The sequence below is a fragment of the Pristis pectinata genome, chromosome 20 (genome assembly GCF_009764475.1).
Source record: "Pristis pectinata isolate sPriPec2 chromosome 20, sPriPec2.1.pri, whole genome shotgun sequence".
Lineage (NCBI taxonomy): Eukaryota > Metazoa > Chordata > Chondrichthyes > Rhinopristiformes > Pristidae > Pristis > Pristis pectinata.
Window position 1 is genome coordinate 30,522,238 of NC_067424.1, and position 24,651 is coordinate 30,546,888.

The 24,651-nt window shown below is 41.3% G+C and overlaps 1 protein-coding gene across 3 annotated transcripts; it reads right to left on the reverse strand.

The window, feature by feature from the left end:
- Window positions 1-9,183: 9,183 nt before the first annotated feature.
- On the reverse strand, window positions 9,184-24,428 carry dclre1b (DNA cross-link repair 1B). Of its 3 annotated transcripts, none has more exons than XM_052035002.1 (5): window positions 24,289-24,428; window positions 22,364-22,606; window positions 19,137-19,302; window positions 15,109-15,288; window positions 9,184-13,368 (listed from the first exon to the last, which is right to left on the reverse strand). In XM_052035002.1, exons 2-5 carry the CDS (start codon window positions 22,550-22,552, stop codon window positions 12,674-12,676), a joined length of 1,230 nt encoding a protein of 409 aa, XP_051890962.1. In that variant the 5' UTR covers window positions 22,553-22,606; window positions 24,289-24,428; the 3' UTR covers window positions 9,184-12,673. The 3 variants fall into 3 exon arrangements, with proteins under 3 accessions (XP_051890962.1, XP_051890960.1, XP_051890963.1); XM_052035000.1 differs by having other exon boundaries at window positions 15,109-15,291; XM_052035003.1 differs by lacking the exon at window positions 24,289-24,428 and having other exon boundaries at window positions 15,109-15,291; window positions 19,273-19,302; window positions 22,364-22,514.
- Window positions 24,429-24,651: the final 223 nt, after the last annotated feature.

Below are 24,651 nucleotides of genomic sequence, written 5' to 3' on the forward strand. Positions count from 1 at the left end.
ATATCATTTTGGTAAATCTATGCTGCTTCTCATCTCGGCTAATTCTTACAGGGTGGATGCCCAACTATAACACTTCCTAACTGGATGTAGCATTTATTCACTTGCATTCTTGATTGCTAGAAATAAATCCCTAAATAAATTAGCTTTTTTTTATATCTACTGTATCTGCACTTTGTGAACATGACTCCCATCCCCCAAATCGCTAAAGACCATCAATTGCTTGTAGTTTTTCACAATTTAAGAAAAACTCTGTTCTGCCCCTTTTTAGGTCGAGTTACCTTATATTTGCCTACATTTAAATCCAATTGCAATTGTTTTTGTTTATCAGCAAAATCCACCCTGATTCTGTTCAGTGGTTCCCCTCCTGAACCCTCTACTTCTAATACTTTAACTCCTTGGAATGCAATAAAGAAGGAAGGGAGAAAATCGGGAATATAGCATAATTAGCTTGGCATAAGGGGAAGAGAAAGTGCTAGACTCAAATAGCAGGGAAGCAAAAGGATATTTAGAAAATTATGGCATGAATGGGGTGTGTCAACATGAAACAATGAAATGGAAATCACACGGACAAATCAAACAGAGCTTTCTAAGGTTTTTGCTGCAGGGCGGGTAAGCAGTTAATGTATCAACATGAATCGAGGATTCTCTATTTCGATAACTTCCAATTCCCTGGTCCCAACCAGTTCCTCTACCACAGATGTGGTTGTAGGGTAAGGGGGAATAAGTTAGTGTGTCTGTTGAGATGAGGCTCAACAAATTGTGACCTCAGGTTGGGTCAAATGATGGTATGATGGTGAGAAAGGTCATGATCAGCTAGTGGGATCAGTCAGAGTCATCGTGCGGGAAGGATGGAGAGTCTTGGGTGTGAACCTTAACAAGCAACCATTACATAAGTGAAGTTCAAAGAAGCAGCATCCATCAGTGCACATATCATTGGACTCCATTATCCATGTTCAAGATGCTCTTTGATTTTACCTATTTGGATTTTTGTTCTGCTAACTTTCAAAAATATTCTTTTCCATTAGATTCCACAGAAAGTTGGACAAATTCCTGTAATGGGTACTGATTGCTGGATGCTATATAGTGACCAGAGCTTTAATCATCAACCCATGATTATACTTTGAAGAATAACATGACTAAAGCACAGAACCTTGCAGAGTTGGATTGATCTATTTTCTACAAAAAAATTTATGGGAGGTTTCATTTACCCAATTAATTTCAAGGATCGGAAAAGATCTCTTTATTCTAATCTGAGTATCACTGGGTTTCCTAATGCGCATTGGGCCAGAACACACTGATTTTTTAGACAGCAGTTCCACAGAGAACCCCCTATAACTGTAGTGTTTGCATCAGCTTGTTCCTGATCTCCTGCTCTAGCTGAGCTGAGGAGCTGAGCGCACTTCACATCTGGTCTTCAACTATGTAGCAGGATCCCACTAACTTGAATGGGGTCCCTGACCTTGATTGGAGAGATGAGGTCAATGATTTTCTTTTTCCTTATTTTCATCCATCTTCATGTTTTTAATTTTTTGTCCAAAGGTGTTAAGTAAATTTATTATTTTTATTCTGACAACTATTAATTATTTAATCCTTGTTCTTAAATATCTTTGATGTCTAAGAGCCAGTTCAAAGATCTTTGATATCACAAAGGGCACTGCGGTAGCAAAGGGATGAAACCTCAGTATCAGTCAGTTAAGGCCTGGTCATCATTTGCAGCCCACTCTGTCCCAGAAGACAACCATGGCAACCATACCTTTGGTACAATTGGACATGAAAAGTAAGTATGCCTACAGGAATAGAATGGGCAGCTAGCTGGATCAAGCATGATCCAGCTTGTTACGTCTTAATTCAGTGAAAGGGTTTAAATAAATCAAGATCGACTGATTTAACGCTGGCAGTTCTGTAATGAATTTAATCAATGGATATTTACATCTTGTTTTATTCTTTAGATGCAATAAAATGTATGAATTGTAAAGGATGCCCACAAGTCTCATTAATGAATGTCGGAAAAATAAGACAAACAGGAGTGGGCCATAAGGCACTACGAGCCTCCCCTGCCATTCAGTGAGATCATGGCATGTCTGAACATGTCCTTAACTCTATTTTCTTGACTGGTCTGCTGATTCTTATCATTATCCTTCAAGCACATTGCTAATTTATGTACTAATCTTTCATTACTTAAATCTTCACTTAAATTCAAATTCCCTACATCCAGTGGTATCTCACCCTAAAAACAATCCCAGCATATTTGCCAAAGATAATCAAGATTGAAAATGGCAGGTCCACACCACAGCTATCATCGGATCTTTATGGGTGACTCAGCATTTAGAGCTTTTTAGTTACCAAGTACAAAATCCAGGCCATGGTTCCTTCAGCTTCACTTTCGTTTTCCCCTAATTTTCTCTCAGGTCATCCTGTTGACTAATTCCCCAGTACTTCTGTTAACCTCCCAATGTCTTTCGTGTACTTTTACCCAAATCACTACTCTGTTGTACCACCTTCATTCTTCTCCCATTGCTTTTGAACTTATCCTTTCCTGAATCTTCTCACTACCTCTTCCCAAACAGCCACACTAGTTACTTGATTGGCTAGGACACTGATATGTCCAGCTTGTGGGCCCCACCTCACTGAAACAGCTCCTTCTTTGCCTAGAATTCCTGCCAATGCTCCATGGATCAAAGCCCCTGTCCCTTTCTTTTAAAGGCCATGCGTTTAATCATCTAATCAGTTTGTGCCAATGCCAGTTTGAATGGGGTTAATACAACAATCTAGAGAACTCCCAAGCTACTTTATTTTAATTCTGCTCCTAGTTTCCACAATTCCTTCCAAAGAATGTCATTCATAGTTCCTCTCCAGTTTTGACACGATGAACATAACTTTGGTGATGGGCAGCCAACACAACATGACCAGTCCAAACTTATTACAAGTTAGTGAAGGGGTGCAGCCTGAGGATTCCAATGCTACAAGCTTCTCTCAAATTGGTGCTCAATGGAAGTGGTCAACACACAAACAAAGTTTGTCCAAAAGAAGCATCAGCAGAAACCAGGGAACAAATGGGCTAGGGAACAGTAGCTGAAACTTGTTTCTTCATCAATAATGTAGTGTTGCTTTGGCTAAGTTCAGTAAACTAAAGGGGTAAATCCAATGTGATCTATACGCAGTTTGATTAAGCTCACTGTATTCAGGGTGTGCCTCTGAGTATTTAAAAGATAGTTTTACAGATCTTCTACACTGCAAATCAAATTCATAAAGAGAGAGGAAAACATGGCTTCAATTTGCCTGCACGATTACCAATTTCTTTCTCAGTTGTGCAAAATATAATGAATATACATACAAAAAGTGTAATGATTTAAAGACTGACAAACTGCATGGTCTGGAAGATGTTTTAATAGGTTTTACTTTTGAACTTGAATACTATCACATCAGATGTTACTAAATTCTTCTCATCCATTATGGCTTGGCAAGTCTTTGAGCAAAGGTAAGATAATGTTTTTCTCCAGACAGGATAAACACAACTACACTGGAGTAACATGCTGTACGTGAAAGGATTTTGAGTCAAGCTCTAATTTTAATGTTGTTGTCCAACTTTCTCCAATTAATTTCTCCATTTTATTTTTTGTTAATGTTAATTTATTTCTGCTCCTTACTTAGTCAGGGCTTCGTTACCTCACACTATTTTTTTTGGAAGCTCTGTCTTCTTCCATAAAAAACAGACGGAAAATATTTTATTCCCCTGCCATTTCCTTATTCCCAAATATAACTTCTCCTGTCTCAGCCTGTAAGAGATCCACATTAACTTTTGCTAGCTTTTCCATTGTATCTATGCCTTTACATTTTCTGTTTCCCTCTAGATTATCTCAAATTCTACTTTTTGTTTCTTTATTAATGTCTTGGCTCTCTGTTGAATTCTGAAATCTTCTCAATCCTTGGGCTAATACTCCTTCTGGCAACCTTTTTATACCTTTTTCTTTTATCTAATACAACCTGTAACCTTTGCTAGCCACAGCTGAAAACCTTTCCTAATGGGTTCATCATGTTACACTTGTTGTAAACTCTGCATTCATCACTTAAATTAAATTTTTTACTAATAATGTAAACAATTTGAATTATAATCCTGGAATCAATTTACCAAGAAATAGATCAGATCATCTGGAACTTGGATAAATAATAAAGGAACAATAATAAAGGAATGGTGATACACATCTAGGGCAGGATAGTATGCAACTTGGAGGGAAACCTGCAGAAGGTTCATGTACCTTAGCCGCTTATCCTTCTTGGTAGTAGAGGTCATAGGTTTGGGAGGTGCTGTTGAAGTAGCCCAGGCAAGCACTTTATAGATAGTACACACGCCAGCCAGTGTGTGCCAAGAAGAATGAATGTTTGGGTGATTGATGGGATGCCTGTCAAATGGACTGCTTTCTCCTGCATGAAGTCAAGCTCCTTGAGTGTTGTTGTGCTTCACTCATCCAGGCAAGTGAAGAGTATTCCATCACACTCTGATTTATGCCTTATAGTGATAAGGCTTTGTGATGTCAGGTGGTGAGTGACTCACCACAGGATGCCCAGCCTCTAATCTGCTCTTGTAGCCATAGTATTAGGTCAGAGTCCAAAAGCACAGAAACAGGCCCTTCAACGCACCATGTCTATGCCAACCATCAAGCGCCTATTTCTACTCATCCCATTTACCAGCACTTGGTCCATTAGCCTACTATGGTGATTTGAGTGCTTGTCTAGATGCTTCTTAACCATTACGAGAGCCTCTGCCTCCACGACCTTCTCAGGCAGTGTGTTCCAGGTTGCAACTACACTGGGTGAAAAAATTCTTCCATAGATTCCCTCTGAACCTTTCACTTCTCACCTAAACCTATAGCCTCTGGTCTTGGATACCTCTACCATGGGGAGAAGTTTCTTACACTTCCATCAGGTTACCCCTCAGCCTCCTCTTCACCAAGGATAACACCACCAGCCTCTCCTCATAACTGAAATGTTCCATACCAGCCAACATCCCGGTAAATTTAATTTCCACCTTCTCCAGTGCAATCTTACCATGTAGTGACCAGAACTGTCCACAATATTCCAGCTGTGGCTCACCGTTTTATAAAGTTGTTCCAAGATCTTTCTGAACTTACGTTCTATGTCTCAGCTAATGAAGACAAGCATCCCTGTGCATTCTTCACTAATTTATCTACCTGTGCTACCACCTTGTGGGAATTTTGGACTCGTACAACAAGGTTTATTTGTTCCTCAATATTCCTCCGTAAGGTCCTACCATTCATAGTATATGTCCTACCCTTATTTGACAATCCCCTCCCCCATCACCAAAATGCATCACTTCACACATCAAGAGTACATTCTACATGCCATTGCCTTGCCCAATTTACCAGCTGATCAACATCAATGTGTAGTCTAAAACTACCCTCCTCACAAACACCACCACCACCACCACCAATTTCCGTGTAATCTGCAAACTTATTAATCATTCCTATCTTTTTGAGTGCCTTATCATGCTTGTTTTTCTTCTATATTTGACTGAACCTTACCCCCAACAGTATATCTGCTCTGTGCCCCATTCCCCCGGCCAAATTATTTGAAAACTCCCCTCCCGCACAAGCAAACCTCGCAGCGAGGATATCAGAACCATTGCTGTTCAGGTGCAAGCTGTCCTGTTTGTACAGTTCCCACCTATCCCTGAAACATTCCCAATGATCCAAAAATAGAAAGCCCTCCCTCCTACACCATTCTTTAGCCATGCATTCATCTGATCTATCCTCCTACTCCTAACTCTTAGGAGTGTGACACCAGAAGTAATCCAGAGATTACACTTTAGAGGTCCTGTTGTTTAATCTGCCACCTATCTCCCTAAATTCATGTTGCACGACCTACCCACTTTCTATGCACATCCCTGGTACGGACATGTACCATGACCAGCAGCTGTTCACCCTCCGCTTTCAGAATGCAACAGTTGCTCTGGGACATCCCTGGCCCTGGCATCAGAGTGGCAACATACCATTTGAGAGACACAAGAGACTGCAGAAGCTGGAATCTGGAGCAACAAACAACCTGCTGGAGGAAGTCAGTGAGTTAAGTAACATCTGTGGGAGTGAAAAGGAACTGTTGACATTTTGGGTCAAAACCCTGCATCAGGATCTGTCTGTTACCGTTACAATCGAGTCCCCTATTACTGAAACTCAAGTCTTTTCCTCCCTCAAACGAAGCACAGCCAACAGTGATGCCACAAACTTGGCTGTTGCTCCTTTCCACTGAGAGGCCATCCTTCCCAACACTGTACCTCTGTTTGAGAAGGGGGTGGCCAGAGGGGATTCCCGCACCATCTTCCTATGTCTACTGCTCTTTCTGGTGGTCACCCATTGCTTTTCCCACTGTGCAGCCATTACTTGGAGTGTGACCAGCTCAGTAAACATGTTATCCATGATGTCCTCAACAACACTGGTGCCTCACAGCGAATCCATTCGCAGCTCCAGCTGTGCAATGTGGTCAGTCAGGAGCTGCAGCTGGACCCACTTCCTACACATATGGTGACCGGGACACTGGAAGTCTCCCTGATTTCTTACATATTACAGGAGGAGCATTCAATGAGTCCAAGGTCTCCTGCCATATCCTTGGACTCAGCACTTAGTTACCCTCCTTTAGAGTACCCATTGCACTACAGACCTTCTTCTACTTTAAGCACAAACTACTGCAATCTAAGAACGTAAAAGAGTTAAAGGTACAAAATACCTGCTGCCACTCATATATTTACTGAAGGAAAAGTAAAGGTAAATATTAAAGGAAAATAGAAATACCCACCTGTTGCTAGTCATAGATCACCCTCCTCACCACAGCGCCTCGCTCACCAAACCCCTCGTTCTGAGATTGCTGCACAGGATCCACTGTGCAAAACCCCTTTGACAAAACCTGTGGTTGAGCCCCAGGTGACCCCCAGGATGTTGATGGTGGGGTATCTGTCAATGGTAATGCCATTGAATGTCAAGGGTGGTGATTGAACTTTCTCTTGTTGAGGATGGTCATTACCTGGCACTTTTGTGGTGCAAATGTTAGCTGCCACTTATTGGCTCACACCCGAATATTGTCCAGCTACTGCTGCGTGCAGACATAGACTGCCTCATTTACTGAGGGGGTGTGAATGGAATTGAGCTTTGTGCAATCATCAGCAAACAATCCCCACTTTGGATTTTATGAAGGAATGAAGGCCATTGATGAAGCAGCTGAATATGGTTCAGCCCAGAATACTGCCCAAGGAAGTCCTGCAGTGACCTCCTGGAGCTGGGACGATTGACCTCAAACAACTAGCTTATTGCCCTGAGGAAATTGTTCCTGATGCAATTTCTGTGCTGAAAGGAGTTGTAGATCCGTTACCCACTTTCAAGATATTACACTTTTTATTTGGTCATCTCTTCCTTCTCTATGATTCACACTGACATAGCAACCGCTGACAACTGTTTACTGATTCCCATTCAACATATTGGTTTCCTTCACTTAAGGATTATAGGATTGAGGTTCCTACCATTTCCTTCTGCTCACAGCCCCCACGAGCCCCTCCCCCAATACTTTACCCACCTCCAAGCATCATATTCCTTTCTTCATTCTTCTGTTTCATTATTCCTTTTTTGCACTATTTATTTACTTCAGTAATTTTATGCCTTTGTACTGTACTGCTGCCGCAAAACAACCAATTTCCTGTCATACAGTCAGTGATAATAATCTGATTCTGATTCAAAATTCTTTGATCAACTGTATAGAGTTGCAACACATTGCTACAACTGTTACTAACCAGCAGAAAGCTAATGTTGTTTCAGATCATAATTCTAGTTTAAAAATGTCAGTTTGGCTGAAATGGTAGCATCTCACCTCTGAGTTTGGAGATTATGCGTTCAAGCCTCAGTTCAGTGTTTTTTGGTACCGGACTATTGTACTTGGGGTGTGCTAAACCATCAGAGGTACTATCCTTTGAATGAGATGGAGCCCTGCAAGATGGATGCAAAATATTCCACAGCATTATATGAAGAGCACGTGGATTTGCCTACAGTACTGCCAACACTTTTTTCTCAACTAAAACAGACGAGCTGGTTATTTTGCAAATTATACTCAAAAGTTACCTCCTGTTGTCATGTCTTAGCCACACGCTTCCTTCGTAATTTTTTTTACATTGAAAACAACACAGGAAAATATGTCAGTATGTAAACAGGCTGTCCTGTAGTGGTTTTGCTCTGTTGCCTCAGCACTTCACACCATTGCTGAATAACTCCATTATTTCAAACAACTCTACCATTTTGCTTCTCAAATCACCTACTTATCTAAACCAACTATAATCTGTCAAATAAAATTATGAAGAGAACCACTTCCTATCAAACTCAATGCTATGCACTAAATTAGAAGCTCAAGTGGACTGTAGCTACAATTCTAAAATGTGCTTAGGTCCCAGGATAGTGGAGAGGGAGCTGTAAAAGAACAGGTGTTGTATATGTTGTGATTTCACAGAAAGGTGCTGTCTGAAGACAAATGGGTGTTGGCACATCTACACTGGAGAAATCAAATGGAGATTGGGTTACAGCTCTGCAGTTGTTTCAATCCATATTGGTGATCCTGAGCTCCCAGTTGCTCATCACTTTAATTCTCCATTCCACTCTGACTCTGACCTCTAGTGTTTGAGCACAGCCAGATGCAAGCTTGGAACAACATCTCATCTTTTGATTAGACACATTACCACACTAGGGGCTCAATACTGTACTTAAGAATTTCAGAAAACCAGCCTTTCCAGTTTGTATCAGAACTGGCCAGATATGGAGCAAAAGGTCAACAACCTGTAACATTATCTCAGTTTTTCCATTCTCTCTGAAGATGCTGTCTGTCCTGCCCAGTTTTTCCAGCACTCTCCAGCTTTTCCAACAACTACAACCTGCACCAAGGTACATAACAAGAGTATTATCAACAAAAACAATTTTCACATTGAGCTACAGGAGCTGGTATCAGAGCAGTTGACCAAATGTTTGGTCGAAAGGCATATTTTAAGAAACACCTTAAAGGAGGAAAGAGATGGACAAATCAGAAATGGTCAGTGAAAATACCGACACCAATAGTGAAGTGATTAAAAGTGTGTGTGTGTGTGTGTGTGTGTGTGTGTGTGTGTGTGTGTGTGTGTGTGTGTGTGTGTGTGTGTAAAATTCTGATTGGAGGAGAGCAGAGATCTTGAAAGCATCTAGTGCTGGAAAAAGTCAAAGACAAGACAGAATGAGGCCTTCATGAGACTTGAAAAAAACTCAGAATTCCATGCAGGCCATTAAGTACCTATCTATACAAATCCCTATGCCTGACATGGACTTATTGTATAGACCTAAACTTATGACAAAAGCTGATTAAAAGGTAAAATTTCTTTTCCTTTCTCTTCTATCCACACATAATAGCCTAGTCTATAATAATAGGTCACAAAATGATACCAAATTCTCACTGGTTGGGCAAAAACATTGTCCACCACTCTCAATGGCCAAGTGGTAATTCACATACCTCATTCTCTTTGGTGCAGTGTGCTCTTATTAGACAGATGAACATGAACAAGATTGTTGTCTTCAGCAAGCAGGTGGGACCAGTTCAGCAAGGTTAAATGAGTTATGATGATTTTATTTCATTTTTATATTTTTCTGTATTAAGTCCTCTTCCTTGGCCCAAACACATTATACAAAACAGCACTGTGTGGCATCACACTAAGTGGGGTACCACTGACATTTTAATTTGACAGAAGGTGGCTGGGACAAAGGAATATCTCAGATAGGGCGATCCTGGGTTGGTGAGGCAATTCCAGAGTTTAGGAAGCTGTCTGCTTGATAGATTAATGATGAATGTTCAAGGGAGAATCACAATTAGGGCAGAATGAGTGTGGAATGGAGACTCAAAGTGCCAGGTAACTGGAAGTACAAGGTAAACCCTTGTGGACTGAAGAAATGTGCGCCTCAAAGCTGTCAGCTAATCTGTGTTTGTTTTCTCCAAGGTAGAAGAGAGTACACCATGAGCACCAAATACAATACACTAGATTGGAAAAAGTGCAAATGAATTGCTGCTTCGCCTGAAAGGGCTGTTTGGGTCCTTGGACAGAAGGAAGAGCATGTGTTTAATGAGAAAGTGCCCTGAGAAGGGGAGTAGCTGGTGCAGAGCAAAAAATACACCAAGATTTGAGGAGGGAGTGGTCATTTTGGAATGCTGGGTGGGAAGGGGAAAGAATGTGTCTAGTGGTGGAATCGTGTTGATAAAAAGCAAGTACCAGCTTCAAAATGCTTCCATTAAATGTCTACACTCTATTGTAAAACCAGTTTTTTTATTGATACTTAAAAGCAGAAATCCACATTGAAATCACAGAATGCAGCTTTGTAAACAAAGACTACTCTCTGTTAGAACATGCACGTTCTCCTGGAAACTAACCATTGTATTTATAGACAATGATTGGTTCCTCAACGTGTACATGTTATGGATATATCTGTTCAGTACTGAGACATAGTAAATGTGACATGACCATAAGATGTTCTGGGATGGTTCGCCAAGTATATGAGGAACATAATCAACCAGACAGATGAAACAAAGAACACAAGAAAACAGGAGGAGGAGTAGGTCACCAGGGCCCTCAGGCCTGCCCCACCATTCAATATGATCATGGCTGATCTAGGCCAGCCTCAACTCCTGTGCTATTCCCCTACAAAACCACAAAGGTCTTCTATCCCGCTGTTATAAGACTATTGAATGGTCCCATAGTATGATTCTGCATTGTTATTGTTTTCCCATGTACTACCTGAATACACTTTTGTAGTGAAATGATCTGTAAGGATGCCATGCAAAACAAAGTTTTTCACTGTACCTCAGTACACGTGACAATAATAAACCAATTTACCAACACTCTCTGCAATTTAAAACTAACTTGTTCTCTCTTTTCCAGTTTTGACGAAGGGTCTTTAACCTGAAACTAATTGTTTCTCCTTCCACAGATGCTGTCTGACCTGCTGAGTGTTTCCAGCATTTTCTGTTTTCATTTCCGATATGCACCATCTGCAGTTTGATTTTCCACACCTTTGGGTAATCATTTGAAAAATCAAATTGCTCAATAGGGGCAACAGGAGTAACAAGGCAGGTTTAAGTTGCAGGGAGGATGGGGGAGGAATTGATAGAACAAGGGAACATCTCTGATAGGATGAGGCCAGGATTGCCCAGGGATTCCAATGTTTATCAAGCAATCTGGTTAGTAGATTAACTAGGGCAGTTAGCGACAAAGAAAACAAAGGAACATGTTAAAACTTTGTAATACAGGCCAGAGCTGTTAATAAACCTGATACAAAAGGTAATGCTGACATTGTTTATGGATGGGAAAAATTAAAATATTACAAATCACTAATATTTTGCATCCCATTTGTAATATTAATTTACCTTTAAGAATTCTTATCTTTCTCTAGTTTTTCTCCAATTTCTGCTTACACTTTCACCCCATACCCTGATACCTACCCATTCCCCCCAGCCTATTCCCATCAACCTAGTTTCCATTGGTTGAAATTGCTGTTTACTACTATCACCAGTCCAATCTGCAAAACAAAACCTCCGCCCTATAAATTAACATCCCTCTCTAAAATCATTAAACAAGTGATCAGATGAAAGCTTAAACCTGCAGGAAAAAATGCTGACTCACATCATGAAAAATTTGGCATGCATACAGCTCCTGCCACAAAAAGCCAAGCTTTTGAGAAAAAATGCACTCGCAGGCCACCGAATACTCATTATCTATCCCACTGGAACAGTGGTTAGTTTACTTGCACTCTCGATCTTACTCTGCTATTACTGTTTGTTTTAATCTGTATTAATTACCAGTTCCAACTCCCCTCCTTAGCATTGATAATGGTTCTTCAAGAAATATTTTAACATTTTGATGCACAGAGTTCTCTGTACCATACCCTAATGATTTTTTCATTCCATAAATAAAAAACAAAAGCATCAAAAATTGAACAGAGTTAAATGAAGGCTCAATTCCAGATGGAGCAAATTTGCCTTCAAAGTTGCAACATGGTTGGATTAGATGGAAAGGGGAATAAAAGCAATGTTTAGCATTTTCTAAAAATGTTTCGTTTCAAATCTCCTGGCCAAACAATTATTAATGAGAAACTCTCAAGTTTAAAACTCGATGTAGTTTCTCCAATGTACATAGCCTGTATTGGTACTCTACAAGGGAAATAACAACACAAACGTAACACAGTAGGCTTCTTTTTGCTCTGTTTGTACCTAAATGTCTTTAAACAGATTTCTACCATGAGAAATTATACATGCAGATAAGATGGAGTGGGAAGGTAGAGTGCAGAATTATACCCCGATATGGTCACATTCACCAGAGCACTTAAGATGAAAAATCAGTTATGTTGATAAAGAATACTCAAAAATGAGTAGAAAGATGCACAAACTTCTGTGTCCTGAACGATTTGTTAGCTTTTAAATACTGGACTGCTATTGCTGATGCATTTCAAAAATTTTAACCAATTATAATTAATGTACTGGCCACACAAACCATTGGAAAGTTCCCTGAAATTAATAGGACATTGCAGATGAGGAATAATTACGCTTTCATAAAGTGATTGCTGGTAAAACAAACATTTCAAATCTATTCTCTTTATAATGCAGCTGTTGGCATATTCTAGTCCAATGTATTTCTCACAATTAGTTTATTCCTCTTCTTAAAATATTGTTCAACAACAGCATCGAAAGATTTCAGACTAGCATAACACCAACTCAGCTCTTCTGTACACAGATAATCAGCTCCATTGCAGTCATGCAATCCTTTCTCTGGTGGTTCGAACACTACACCCCGTGGAATATCCAGAGTTCTTGGTTTAAAAAACTGATGAGGCAGTGCATCATGGTGTTTTGAATTCTTCTTCATACATTTTTCTACTGTTTCTGGAATTTGGATTGACTTCAACTCATCACGCGAACTAAGATACTGGGAGAAGTATGCTTGGCATGCCTTTCCTTTCACTATAGGCATAATGGAATAGGGCTTCAGTCTGGCCACAAATTCCTGCAATTCCTGAAAGGAGGAATGATCCGAATAGGGAACCACATGAATGTCTCTGTGCGTGACTTTCATTCTGCGGCTTGTAGGAACAATGGCAATTGTAGGGCATGTTTGATTCCACCTAATCATATTAAATCGATTAATTTCATTCTGATCTACCACATGGATTCTTCCAGCGCCCACCTCTGAAGTGAACACGTCGCTCAGTCTCAGCAGTTGAAACATCTGAAGTCTGCGAGGACTCACCACAACCCAGGTTTTGAAAGCCAGAGCCAGCTCTATTAATAAGGATTCTTTGCCCAAGTTATACAGACCTGTAATTACAGGAAGAACCATGTCTCAGGTATAATCTCTTCAAACATTTGAAATTGAAAAATAAATTAAAAAAAGAAATAAAAGGGGGAAAAGAAAACAAAATTGAAGTAATGCATTAAGATAGCATTATTCGTATTTTCCAGATGTTCTAAAGTGTCGCTCAATCAATGCCATTTTCAAAGAGTAATCACTGTTGGAAAGATGGGGACACAATAGCTGCAAGCAGCAATGTGACAATGATCAGATGATGTTTCTGGCAGCATTGGTTGATTAGTATACTACTTGAATACCCAAGATTTTCTTCAAATAGTACCATAGTCTCCACTTGGCCTTATAAACATCTAGAATCTGTGCTCAGGTTTTGGCATGGGACTTGAAATGGCCTTCTGATCCATTGGCAGAAGTGCTGCCACTGAATTCAATAAAAAAATGTTTCCACAAAGTCTTATCTGGGGAAAGAGACTCCTATACAACTCATGTGACTTTTTTTCCCAGTTGTTCCTAAAGCATGGAACGATTAAAATTAGAATAAATTCCTCCCAAATTATTGTCAGTTTTCTCCTATAGAGCAAATTAATGATTGTGAGCAACAGTACCCCAACTCCTGGAACTATATAACCTACACAGAGAGGTGATTAGAATCTATCATAATACGTTGTCAGTAAAACAAAATCTCTTTAATATTCTTCCACCTTCTTAAGGCAGTAACTGAAATTGAGAGGAAGCATGACAGTGAAAAGGTGATTTCCCATATCTAACACAAGTGGTCAATATTCATTGTGAACTGGTTCTTTGAGTGTCCACTGCTGCTCACCACAGCAGCAGAGTGGGCAGTCCCAGTGCATTTCTCACCCAGCAATCTACACAAGCATTTTCCTGTGATAATTACTGAAGGTCAGAAAGAACCTTCCACATCCCTGCATACTGTAATTCCACATCCCTGCATACTGTAACAATTATTGGACAATTAGAGCATAGCACTGTTGAGGATGGCTTTGTAAAGTGGCAATTTGTCATCCTCCCTCTTGGGATTTAGTCTGGGCACCTTTTCAGACAGGATGACTTGAGTCAACAAGCAACCACTTTCCTTTCTGGATACTAAACTAAGATGACTTATTACTTCCCAATCCAAGTCCGATCAAATGTCACTTTTTGTGATCCAAGCTTTAAGTGTGAATAATATCCTCCACGCAACCCATAATAACAGTGTAATGCCAACAGAGAAACTAATGCTTTTTTGCAGAAATCATTTTTCATCAAGTTTCTACCTCATTTTTTTTCCCCAATGCAAGTTCTCCCATTATCTCTCCTCTACCAAAGGGCATAGTTCATACCTGAACTACAAGTGGTCTCAGCCGCCAAAGTACTGGACTCTCCTGGCAACTTTTTTTTTAGCTGTAGATGGGGCCCTTGACAGTGCCAAAATGCTCAGACCGAAGTTAAAATGAACAGATTGGGCTGGCCTGGCTGTGCAGCTCAAATTAACTGTGTGACACTTAATAAGGAAGTAAAAACTTCACACTTGGTCCATTGGGATGGGACACTGTGAATTTGTTTTATATTGGAGAAATACTATGTTGGTCTGTCCCACGTATGTATCTGCATCTGTTTGCAGACAAATGCAAACAAAATAGCACCTGACAATATGCCACCGTGACCATATTATGTGAACACAACACTGACTTCAAGGAACGGGATGGAGTTCTGTGGATCAAGCTGAAGACTTATCCAATTCTTACCGATTACAACATTGTGTTCTGGGTGACTGTTGATTATTTCTTTGATTTGTTCAGTAGCTTCTTGACGGGAAGGCACCACAGACTCAGGATCACAGTTTGTATTGTCCAGATAGAGAACATCTATTCTTTTTTCTGTGCTCAGTGGCGAATTGCAGAACATGGTGGGTGTGTAACGGAAATCTGCTAAAAAAGTCATCAACATTCTGTTATTTAAACCAATTTTCACAGCCTCTTACTTTTTTATTTATTATACTACCTATATGTTGTTTTAAATGAAATATAATTTAACAAGGAGAATACATACTTTTGTACAATTATTGTACTCTTTGTACAATTATTCATTCCTTGCTTCAGTTCAGGCAGAAAATAACAGTAGGCAGTTGGGCCATGGAGGCCAACATAGCCAAATTCTCAACCAATATCCTTACAGGATGAGGGGAGAAGGGCAGGAAAGGGTAGAAATTGAAATGTCAGCTTCTTTCCTACTCAACAGAACGACAAAAGCCAGTTAAAAAACTCAAAAAGCAGGATGTTTAAAATCAAATACTGGGAATTAAATACACATCAAAGCAGTATTGCAACAATCCACTAATTCATTAGGTGGAGCTCTTGGAATGGTTTTTAAACAAACAAGAAGGGTGCACTGAAGTGTGTCAAGACTACACTTTTAGATAAATTCCAGAGTATGAGTACTATAATCCTCTTAGATCGAGTATGGACATTTTTCACCTTGTTCATGAAGTTTCCAACAGAAAATTTATACTTGGATACCATTAAACTTAGATGTAGTAATCAACATCTCAAAAGTCCTGGAGAAATTAATTCACCACCTTAACACAGCGCTGATATCTTCTAAATGCAGTAAACTGAAAATGGTAGCTTGAATGTAACTGTTTAGCTCTCTATTTGAAGACCAGTGTTTTCCAGCCTCTTCTCTGTAAACCTATCCAGCACCATATCATTTTAGCTCCGCCGAGAGCATATTTTGTTTGCCAATAAGCAATTATGTGGGATGAAAGAGTAAATTTTGATATTGGCATATTCAGAAGCTGCAGTAAACAGCTTCAAGAAGATTCTTTCATGGAAAGTAATATTTTCCAGTCCCGCTGGGATGTATAAAAGAATTGGAATTTCATTTTATTTTGTGTTTCTGGACAAAGTGAACAAATTCCAAACAAAAGGGAAGTGGTAACTCAAATAATTTGCTTATATATTTCTCTAAAGTTCTTCACAAAGCTGAATTAAAAATAGCATGGATATTTAATTTTGCAGCATTTAAGTAGAGCCTATTTTCTTAACCTTGAATTTCAAAGATTTAAATTGCATTTTAAAGTACATATGATTACAATTTTGGGTAATTTTCCTCTTCTCCATCTTGGCCAGAAACCCACACAAGAGATGGGCAAAATGTCAGTTCACGGACTAAAGGAAAAGGAGTCACAGCCTCTGACTGATCCCCTCCCACTCAACTTTGCAAAGTTATGGATTTGAACCTCCATTGTCATTTTACTGAGAGGAACAGTTGATCCATTTTGTTTTCCTTCTCAAAACACAGATTCCTACTAGGTTAACACAGTATTGTACTGGTAATCCTCAAATGCTACAAAAAGCAACCATTTCTCATTACTGAATCTTGGCATTGAGTGACAGCAGGTTGTTTGACATTTAGGGCATCATTGCTGAGCTTGACTCCAACCTCACGTAATATCTATATTTCTGGCAAGAACTATTGGATAACAACATCAAATTAAAGCCACTAGTGACATTAGGCATTTTTGTTGATCAAAACCTGCTGCAGCAAACTGTGCTGCTTTTGAAGCTTTAGCTGAACTAAAGTAAATAATGTGGATTAAAGATTAAACTGAAGTCTCCTAGGTCATAATTTAAGAATAAAGTTATGGTAGGGAGAGGAAACCAAATGGCATTTCATATTTAATTGCAGGACACCGAGGGGAGAAATAAGATTGTGTAGCATAATGTTATTGTGCATCAAGCTCAATAACTAGTGCACCAATTGCAAACTTCCTTAAATTGGTTGTGGGTCCTCCAGCAAATACACCAGCCATGTGGTGATGTCAAATGGCATTCCACACACATTTTGACCTCACCACTTGCTTGAAACTGTTCTGTGATACGCAGCCTGCAAAGTTGGCCTTAACTGTAGGGCAAGACCTTCATCAGCCTTGGTTAAAGGAGACTTGACATTGCCTAGTTTGTTACTGAGATACACATAATCATCCAGCTAGGTTCTCCCTGACAGAGTTTTCTCAGGTGTTTGCCTCCCCCAATACACACATATTGCTGTCAATATCCTCAGGATCAATGATCAGCTGTTCCACTCCCAAATTCCTCTCTGAACAACCCCTACCCAAATTTGTCTACCACTAGTACCCTGACCCAAGCCAGATTTGCTCTGTGACTGACCCCAACCCATAATCCTCTCTCCAATTGACCTCCACCTCCTGTACACAATCTACCATTCAACTGATCTCTGATCTCAACCCAATCTATCCAATTAATGTCCACCATAGGACCAGTCATCCCTCTCTCTGTTCACACTCTCAAACAACATCCCAACTGATTTCCTCTGGTAGCTCTGCAATAAGAGTAGGCAACAGAGGAAATGCCTTTTTTCATACAGCATCAGTTTCCTTGGGCTCACACGTGATAGAGTTTCACTGCCAGGGGTACCTCATGTAGGGCCCTGCACAGCACCACTTTAACAAATATTTTCATACATCAGCCAACTTCTGGTCCACCATGTACACCACTGTAGAATCATAACAGAGTAACGTTGGAGAAATACTAATGTACCCAAATGGATCATGCTTTCACTGCTGAAAATTTCTATAGCTCCCAAAGCTTGCTACTGAAAGGGCATTCACTGTGGAAAATACGGGACCTGGGGCAAATAATTGTATCAGAGATTGGAGAGGAGAAGGTCAGCAATTATATGCCAAGCATCTGGATCTGGTGAGCCAACAAAGTGGTAAGGGGTGGTATGGGAACTGGTGCCCAAAGGAAGTATTAGGGTCAGGAATAAGGGTCAGAAAGAAAGATCAGGGTTCAAAGAGATGTTTCACAGAAGAATCTGGGCCTGAGAACCAAGGATAGAGATAACTGGCTGTTTGATTAGGGCATGGGGTCAGGAGGAAGATCACATAAATGCCTGAGAACTGGGCTCATGGGTGGACATCAGGTTAAGTAGCTGCAGGTCTGGACCATCATGGAGGGGTTCAGGAAATTGAGATCAGCAGGTGATCAGAGTCATTAGGGGATGTGGGGGAGCAGGGATTGAGGTGACGTGGTCAGAGGGTTGGGGTGGTTGTCCAAAGAGTGCGCAACAACAATCTCTCCTGAGACAATTTGATCTAATTTCCCCCACTAAACTCAAAATAGAGCCTTGCCCAAGGAATGATGTCAAGCCCTAAACAGTGGACAATGAACAACATGCTATACTGCATGCAAGGGTGAATCATGCCCAGATATGCCCAGTCGAATTTCCAAAGTGATGCAAAATCACCCAGAAATGGTAGTCATCAGTCTTTACAACAAGTAAAGTCAATGTTCACTCACAAAAAGGTAGGGGAAAAAGATGCTAGATAATGAATTTTTAGGCCAACAAGTATTTCAACCACTTTTGCACTTTATTTGTCTACCTGCACTGCACTTTTCCATTGCTGCAACACCATATTCTGCATTCTGTTTTCCTTTTTATCTCCTCGATATATGTATGTATGGAAGGATCTGTCTGATTGGCTGGCATTCACTGTATCCCAGTACACGTGACAATAATAAACTAATTCCAATCAACGCATATGTAAATAATTTACAAACAATAAATAGTCATTACTATTTGAAAGTAAGCTTATCTGGCAGGTGACACATTGAGACTGCAGATGCTGGAAACTGGAAGAAAACCGTTGAAAAAACTCAGCAGGCCAAACAGTATCTGTGGCTGCAAAGTTGATGTTTCGGGTTGAAATCCTGCATTAAGACTGGCAGAAAAGTAAGCTTATCTGGCATACCTGTGTACAGAATGGTGCCAAAGTAGCCATCAAACAGAAACATGACAGAACCAGGACAGTGATTGCTGTCAATCAATGTCACAGTCATGGTCTCTTTTCCAACTTCATCAAGATACAAGAGGTGACTCTCTCCTACCTCGAGCGGGTGGATCAATGTTTCTTCCACCTGTCGATAAAATAAGCTGATTGTTGGAAACTTGTCAATAAATTCTAATCATACTTGATTTTAGCCGTATTACAAAATCATAGATACAATACTAAATTGATCTTAAAACATTGAATGATGATGTGACATACTAAACTTTCCTTTTAGATACAATATTTCACATGAAAATGTTTTACAGATTAAGGAATGATCTGGATAGCAAACAAGTTGAGCTCAATTAAAAAAAGTTGTTAGTAAGTTTTTGAAGGCAACAGCTACGGTGGAGATAGTTCTGGAGGAAGTTCTAGTGTACCAGAATTATTGTGGCTTAAAAAGCAACCATCACTGGCTAAACAGAGAAGACCACAGAACACTAAAGTTCAAAGCTTTGAACAAGAGGTAAAGAAGCAAGCTGCAATAGGATGAAAACAATAGTAAGATGAAGATAATAAAAAAAATTATCAGGGCACCACTAGAACCAAACAAGGGACAAGGTAGCAAAAGTGAAAGCTTTGAAAAAAAGATGCAGTGTTTCCTTGATGGCAGAAGCCAGGATGCTGACTTTCAAGCTAATAAAGTTACAGATTAAAATACTGCATGAAAAGGAAGAATACAGTGATAGATGATGAGGATGTCATAAAGCTCAAAGACAGCAGTCTTGATGATAAAATGGAAAAGGGAAGAAACTCTATTTGGTATCCAGCAGCAGACCCAGGTTCTGTACGAGTATGCAAATTGATTAAGTGCAGAGTCCTGTCAGAACAATTAGGAAACAGAAAGCTTGACTTTAATTTTCCTGGAGAAAATGTTGATGCACAAGAGGCAACAACAAACTGAAAAATCAATAGGAAGAGAATGATGACAAACTAGCCTTTCACCAGGAATTTTAATTCCTGCTTCAAGAAAAGAAGAACATAAGAACACAACAAACAGGAGAAGGAGGAGGTCATCTGCTCCTTTGAACCTGGTCCACAATTCATTAAGATCATGGCTGATCTGCCTCAGTGCCATTTTCCAGCATTATGTCCATTTCCCTTAGTGTGGAGAAACCTATCAGTCTCTGTTTTGAATGAACATGACTGAGCCTCCACAGCCCTGCCGGGTAGAGAATGCCAAAGGTTCACTGTTCTACAAAGGAAGAAATTTCTCCTCATTCTCATTCCTAAATAGTCTACTCGTTATTCTGAAACTGGTTCCCCTGCACCTAGATGCCTCAACCAGAAGAGGCACCCTCCCTGCATCTAGCTTGTGAAGCCCTTCTTTTCTGAGTTTCAATGAGATCTCCTCTCATTCTCCTAAGCTAGTCACAGTCTACCCAATCCGGCACCACACGGCAAACCCACCATATCTGGAGCCAGTCCGGTAGATCTCCACTGCACTCTATAGCAACTGCATTCCCTCTAGGGAAGGAAACCAAAACTCTACGAAATACTCCATGTACAGTCTCACCAAGGCCCTGTACAATTTCAGTAAGACTTCCTTACTCCTGTCTTTGGTTTCTTACTTGCTTGCTGAACCTGCACGTATGCCTCAGTGACTATGTACATGCATTACTTGGGTCCCTTTGAAATTCAACACTATCCAATCTCTCACCATTTAATAAACACATTTTTTTTGTTATGTGCACCAAAGTAGATAACCTTAATTTTTTCCACTTTATATTCCACCTGCCACATTCTCACCCATTCACTCAACTCGTCCCTATCCCCTTGAAACCTCTATACATAATCATCTATATTCACAATCCCACCTAGTTTAGTATCATAAGCAAATTGGAAACATGACATTTGTTCCTTTCAGTTGCTATGAATTGTGAAAAGCTGGGGCCCCAAGCATCAACCCCTACCATCCCCAACTAGTCACGGCCTGTCCACCTGAGAATAATCTGTTTATTCTCAATCTTTGCTTGTTGTACAATAACTAATTCTCAATAATATTGTCCTTAATTAATTGTTGACTAACCTCCTGCACAGGGCCTTATCAAACACCTTCCAAAAGCCCAAATACACCACATTCACTAGTTCCCCTTTATCTATTCTACTAGTCACATTCTCAAAGATCTCCGGCAGATTACCAAACATGACTTTTCTTTCATAAATCTCACGTTAGCTCTTCTCAATCCTATTATTCTTAGAAGGGACCAAGGTATGTGCTGGGACAAATATAAATGGAACCATAAGTGAGCAACACTACAAAGGTGGAATTCTAAGAAGAGACTTTGTTAAATAGTATGGCTGACAGAGTCAACACTCAGCAAGCAAGATAAGGAAAGGTAGTCGAAAAATATAGCTTTTTCACAGCTCAGACCAGTGATGGTCAGTAAAGGATTACATATATTAAGATCTCCAACTTGAAATGTTAAGAAAACCAACACCACGTATCAGAACATTGGTAATGCAGAATCATTTGGGACAGTGACAGTAGAACAAGAAAATTCAAGGTGCTTTGAGGAAATGGCAAATATTTTGTATAAGGGGATAATGCCAGAAGATAAAAACAAAAGGTTGATGATACTAAGGATCAAAGTGTTGAGAAAGCTCAATGCTCAAGAGCAGAGAGGTTTGGGGATGAAGTGCTAATTTTCACGGTCAAATTATGATTAAGGGGGAACATCAGGAAAAAAAAAACACACACACAATGAAGCATTGATAAAAAGAAAGGCCAAGAGTTTGGACCCACGCTGAAGTGCTGAATTCCATGGTTTGATCTTAATGGCCTTGGGACAATTAAGGATAGACAACAAATGTGAACTTGTACATCCCAAAATCAGTTTCTTTTTAAATAAAGCAGAGAAATGGCTTTGCTCAAATCTGAGTTTCAGTCATTTTACACACAAGTTGGACAGAGGTCTCTTCCTTAAAAAAATATTGAGAAACTAGGAATTGTCTACTTCAGTCTAGAACTACTGTAGCACAGTTTCTATAAAGGGAAAAATAATTTAGACTATGGCTTGGATGGGATCCTCTGTAATTGGACAGCTAGCCAACAGTCCACAGATGTAGTATTTGAGTGAGAGAGCAGAGAACTTGCAAATAAGAATAATTAGATGATATATTGTAAAATCCTCATCTCTTAACCTCACCTGAAACTTCCATTGCAACAACTTAGCAGTAATGGGAGAGCAGTATATGGATCTGTTCCAGGTAGAAGAGAGACCTGATGTATGATCACTATGCAAGTGGGACAGGAAGAACAAACGGACGTGGCTGCATTTTCGAATCTGCCAGAAATCCACAGCAAAAGGTGTGTTTGGGATTAGTGTACCATTCATTTCGCTCTCCACTAAACCACCAGCACAGGGATGGACAATTTAACTGCTAAAATGCTGTAAAAGCAAGGGAATTAACAAATTACTCTTTATACAGCCATTACATTTTGTTTAATCAACACGAATAACCCACAAGCTTTAATTAAAGGCCTTTTACCATAAAACATTAAGTTTCACTCTCTCACACAATGCCCACGAGCCACCCAAGCAGCTCACCCTTAAGCCAATGGGCATTAACCTTGAGGCAATCCCATCAGTGAGCACACAGCAGAGACACCCCACCAGGAGTTCACAATATCTATGAGCCACCTCACCCATGTGCACACACTAGTAGGTACACTGCTCCCAGGCTACCCAGTTGTGGGCACAAAACCCATGATCCGCCTCACGTCATCACACAGTACCCATGAGCCACCTCAAACATGGGCATGGTATCCAAGAGTCACCCACCAGTGGGGACATTGTACTCAAACCACCCACCATTTAGCATGCACGTCCCAAGATCCTCCAACAAGTGAGCACAGCTCCTGTGAGCCACCCATTGGGCACAGTGCCAATGCTCCTCCCAGTCGCACACAGCACCAAGAGCCCCAAACCTCCCCACAAGTTGCCATGACTTAAGCACAAGCACCCATGAGCATCCCACCAATATGCATAGCACCACGAACCACCCAGCACTGGATATGATAACATGAACCATGAGCTCCCATCAGTGGGCAGAGCATTCATGAGCTCACTTCGAGCTCAGCACAATATGCCCATATTTGGTGGGCACAATATTGTTGAATCCCAGCAGTATACACCCATGAACCTCCCCCTCCAGTGGGCACAGCACCCAGGGCCACCCCCACTGGGCACAGCACCCAAGAACCCCCTCCCCCCACTCTTGGACACGGCACCCATGAACCTCCCCCCACTAGGCTCGGCACACCCATGAACTCTCCCCATTGGGCATAGCACCCATGAACCGACCACCCTTAGCCACAGCACCCATGAACTGCCCACAATGGGCACAGCATCCATGAACCTCCCACCTTTGGGCACAGCAGCCATGAACCCCACCCCCCCCCATTGGGCACGGTACCCATGAACCCCCACCCCCAATTGGGCACGGTAGCCATGAACCCCAACCCTTGGGCACGGCACCCATGAGCCACCCACCCTTGGGCACGGCACCCATGAGCCCCCCCGCACCCTTGGGCACGGCACCCATGAGCCCCCCCGCACCCTTGGGCACGGCACCCATGAGCCCCCCCGCACCCTTGGGCACGGCACCCACGAGCCCCCCCGCACCCTTGGGCACGGCACCCATGAGCCCCCCCGCACCCTTGGGCACGGCACCCATGAGCCCCCCCCCACCCTTGGGCACGGCACCCATGAGCCCCCCCCCACCCTTGGGCACGGCACCCATGAACCCCCCCCCACCCTTGGACACGGCACCCATGAACCCCCCCCCACCCTTGGCACCCATGAACCCCCCCCCACCCTTGGACACGGCACCCATGAACCCCCCCCCCCACCCTTGGGAAGGGTGCAGTCAGACAAGCCCCTGTCCATCACGCTAGGTGTGGAACTGATTCTTAATCAACTTTCAGTTTAACCCGACGACGGGAGACACGCTCCACGATTCACGATTCACGATTCACGATTCACGATTCACGATTCACGATTCACGATTCACGATTCACGATTCACGATTCACGATTCACGATTCACGATTCACGCCCAGCTGCTCGGACCTTAGCACATAAACAAACGACCTCCCGCTCTGCCGCTCTCCCGCCTCTTTTTAACCGCCGCTTAATTCTCACGGGGAACACTTCCATTAATTGCCATTCAGACGGCGCTCCGCTTCTCTTTGATTGACACCTGAAATGGCCATTGAATGCCGGCTATGAAGAAGCCGACCAGTTGTAGGTCTTGGAGGCGGGACTACAGCGGCGACGTGTGTTTTGTATGGAGGAGGGTTTTGCCTATGGCGCCCCCTCCGAGGGAGGACATGGCAGCGGCCGGTACTGCAGGAAGGAACCCACAGGGACCCAGAATGAACCTCACAAATAAAAAGTAGAGCCCATGGTGGGAAACTAAAAGAATAACAGAAC

Coding starts and splice junctions, on each gene's coding strand:
- dclre1b (XM_052035000.1), bottom strand. CDS start 22,552: ATGAATGGTACACTAATCCCAAACACACCTTTTGCTGTGGATTTCTGG. Junction 15,292..19,136: donor TGGCACCATTCTGTACACAG/GTATGCCAGATA, acceptor TGACTTTTTTAG/CAGATTTCCGTTACACACCC. Junction 13,369..15,108: donor AGAACACAATGTTGTAATCG/GTAAGAATTGGA, acceptor CTGTAATTACAG/GTCTGTATAACTTGGGCAAA.